Source organism: Monoraphidium neglectum (assembly GCF_000611645.1).
Source record: "Monoraphidium neglectum strain SAG 48.87 unplaced genomic scaffold scaffold03799, whole genome shotgun sequence".
In the NCBI taxonomy this organism is placed as follows: Eukaryota; Viridiplantae; Chlorophyta; class Chlorophyceae; order Sphaeropleales; family Selenastraceae; genus Monoraphidium; species Monoraphidium neglectum.
This window is the reverse complement of record NW_014009830.1, coordinates 1-3469: the sequence shown is the minus strand read 5'-3', so window position 1 is coordinate 3469 and position 3469 is coordinate 1. Positions and strand designations below refer to the sequence as shown.

Here is a 3469-nt window from a genome sequence, read left to right as displayed (position 1 = left end):
GCGGCGACCCCCAGCGCGGCGCAGGAGCGAACAATGCCGCCTCCTGCGCCGCGGCCGCCCCAGCAGCGGCCGCTTCCACTGCAGCAGCAGCAGCAGCAGCAGCAGCAGCAGCAGCAGCAGCAGCAGCAGCAGCAACAATTCAAAAACAGCGAGGTTGAAGCGCGACCTGGTGCATCACAGGACATATCCGCCGACGAGGGGGGCCAGCGCACCACAGGAGGCGCCCGAGTGGTGGATGAAGGCGAGGAAGAGTGGGCGCAGGAGTGGGGGCGCATCAGCAGCGGCATCATGGAAAGTGATGACGCGGCCCGACGGGTCGGGCAGCTTGTGCAGCCGCTTGGCGTGCGAGCGCATCACCAACATTTGCCGGAGCAGCAGCAGCAGCAACAGCAGCAGCAGCCGGAGCCGCCGGAGCAGCACCTGGAGCTGTGGGAGCAGCAGGAGCAGCAGGACCGGCAGCAGGGGTTGGTCGCCAACGGCCACTCGGCGCTGCTGGAAGGGGTCCCCCCTGCCTCGGCAGCTGCGCTGATATCGCGGCTCAACAGGCACAGCGAGGCGCTGCTAGAGGCGGACCCAGGGGTAGAGGCGCGCGGGGCGGAGCGCCTGGGCAGCTTGCACAGGCAGCTGGCGGCGGCAGCGGCCGGCGGCGCGGCGCCGTCGGCGCGGGCGCCGGACGCCCTAGGTGCGGCGGCGCTAGGAAAGGCGGCGCTCGGGGAGCTGGGGGCAGGGGGCAGCGGCGGGGGAGCAAGTGGGGCTGATGGCAGCGTGGTTGGCTCGGCAGGTGCCCTGGCCGAGGGCGGTGCGGAGGGCGGCCGCGCGCCCGGGCAGCCGTCGGCGCAGGCTGAGCTGGTGGGACGGCCGCCATCTCAGCAGCAGCAGCAGCAGCAGCAGGGCGTGGTGACCGGCATCAGGGCGCCGCGCGTCAGCGAGGACGACTTCAGCTTCGTGCTCGAGGCTCCGGCCGCAGCGGAGGCCACGCTTGCGAAGGCCGCCAGCTCTCGCCCCTTGTTACCAAATGCCAGCGTGGCGGTGCGCGCGGCAGGCCCCCATCTGCAGGATCTACCTGGGCAGGAGGATGGCTCTTTCTATGCGCCCACGGTCGCCGACGACCACCCAGGGGGCGGCGCCGCTGTTGGGCCATCAGCCGAGGTTGAGCCTGCCCTGGCTTTGGCGCCTGTGCAGGAGGCAGCGGCAGCAGATGGGGTTGGTGAGGGTGGGCATGCGGAGGTGGAGCGTTGGAGCACTGAGCGGCAACAGGCTCAGCTTGGCAAGAAGGACGAGGAGCAGCAGGAGCAGCAGCAGCCGGAGCAGCAGCAGCAGGAGCAGCAGCAGCAGGAGCAGCAGCAGGAGAAGCAGCAGGAGAAGCAGCAGGAACAGCAGCAGCAGCAAGTGCAGCAAGAGCAGCAACCCCTTGAGCAGCAAGGGGAGCAACCCTTCAAAGCAGCGGCACGCAAGCGCGTCAGATTTGCACCTCGCAGCGCTGCACCACAGCCTGCAGCCGAGGCCCAGGTTCTCGGCGGCTCAGAGTCGAGCGCCGCCGCGGCTCCTGATTCGCCGCCCACGTCTGCTCGTCAGCCGCAGGCGCAACATACTGCTGACGCGGAGGTCACGGATGCCATAGAACCGCATTCGCAGCAGCAACAGCCCCAACAGCTGCTGCTGCCGATGCCGCAGGCCGAGGTGCCGAAATCTGCGGCGGTGCCGGCCCAGCAGCAGCAGCATCCGCCGCAGCCGCAGCAGCAGCAGCAGCAGCAGCAGCAGCAGCAGGCGCCGCCCCCCCAGATCGATCTGGAGGCCGAGCTGGAGGCACTCGATGCTCAAGACGCCTCCCTGCGCGCGCAGCAGCGCAAGGCGGCGCGCTCCGCCGAGGCGCCGACCGCCGACATGTACGCCGAGTGCCAGGAGCTGCTGCGGCTGTTCGGCCTGCCCTACATCGTGGCGCCGGTGGAGGCGGAGGCGCAGTGCGCGTGGCTGGAGGGGGCGGGGCTGGTGGACGGGACGGTGACGGACGATAACGACGTGTTCCTGTTCGGGGGGCGGCACGTGTACAGGCACCTGTTCGACGACAAAAAGTGAGGGTGCACAGGACCCCAGGCCCCCGAGGTTTGCAACTGCAGGGTTTGCGATTTCATTCACGACAGCTGGGCCCTGTTTTGAGTGTTCGTTCAGCAGCCGCTGAGCCGCCCTGGGTAGCTGCGTGGTTGGCGCTGGGAAACGGCGCAGTGTCTGTGCTCATCACCAGTGCTATCCCCGCTGCGACCCACACCACCTACCAACGACACACCCGCCCAAACCACCCAACTTTCTCTGTACCCCAACCTCCAGCCCGCTTCCCCCCAGAACAACCGCCCTTTGCCACTGTAATCTAACATATTTGAACCCCAGTCTCACCATGCACCACAACCGCCACGACAACCGCCATGACTAAAGGTATGTCGAGGAGTTCCACATGTCTGACGTGGAGCGGGAGCTGGGCCTGGGCAGGGAGGCCCTCGTCACGCTGGCGCTGCTGCTGGGCAGCGACTACACAGAGGGCTGCCAGGGTGGGTGGGCGAGCGGGCGGCAGCGTCCAGGGGGTTCGGCGTCGCAAGCGGTCTCGTCTGGGAGTCGTTGTCTTGAGGGGTAGCTGTGGGGGTGGGGGGGGTTCTGATCCGATGCTCAGGGCGGGCGCCGCGCCGCTACCATGTAGCAACGCCTGCAGCGCAGTCGGCCGGGCGCCACTTGCGCCCTCATGCTCCCGCACGTCCGTCCGCCTGCGACGAGCGCGCGCCGCCCACCTCTCAGCGACGACGGCCGCCCCTTCGCGAGGACACGCGTCCCTCATACGTCACACACATGCAATCCCCCTTCCCTGTTTCCTCCACAATACCGTATTCACAGGTGTGGGCATCGTCAATGCAGTGGAGGTGGTCCACGCCTTCCCGGGCCTGGACGGCCTCGCCCGCTTCAAAGACTGGGTGCGCGCGCCAGACGTGCGCGGCCTGCTGGAGGACGCGCGCGCCAAGGCGGCAGGCAAGGCGGCCGCGCGGGGGCGCGGTCGCGGGCGGCGCAAAGGCGGCAAGGGCGGCGAGGGGGCGGAGGGAGCGGAGGGGCAGCAGGAGCAGGACGAGCAGCAGCAGCAACAGGAGCAGCGGCAGTCGCAGGGTGAGCAGCAGGAGGGGCAGGAGCAGGAGCCGGAGCAGCCCGGCGGCCTCAGCGCCGACCAGAGGGTCTTCTTCGCCGCCCACGCGGGCGTGCGGCGCAACTGGCAGGTGCCCGCGACCTTCCCCTCGCCGGCGGTGGTGGCGGCCTACCTGGACCCGCGGGTCGACCCCAACAAGGCGCGCTTCAGCTTCGGGCGGCCCGACCATGAGGCGCTGCGCGAGTTCTGCTGGTGGGTGTCTGTGGGAGAGTGTTTTGTCTGTGGCCAGGGCTTTTTTCGGGGGGGGTATGGTGGGGTGGGGTGCAGGGAAAGAGGATGGTGTGGAGG

The 3469-nt window shown here is 69.1% G+C and overlaps 1 protein-coding gene across 1 annotated transcript in view; it reads left to right on the top strand.

Annotated features, from left to right (window-relative positions):
* The window catches only part of MNEG_13394 (putative DNA repair protein UVH3), a gene marked incomplete at both ends in the record, with an annotated part of 5489 nt that extends 2116 nt beyond the window's left edge, over positions 1-3373 (top strand). Inside the window, 3 exons of the mRNA XM_014038133.1 lie at positions 67-2072; positions 2431-2543; positions 2881-3373. Coding sequence (XP_013893587.1) covers positions 67-2072; positions 2431-2543; positions 2881-3373 — 2612 coding nt within the window. The remainder of the gene's footprint in view (positions 1-66; positions 2073-2430; positions 2544-2880) is intronic.
* Between the last annotated feature and the right edge of the window lie 96 nt (positions 3374-3469).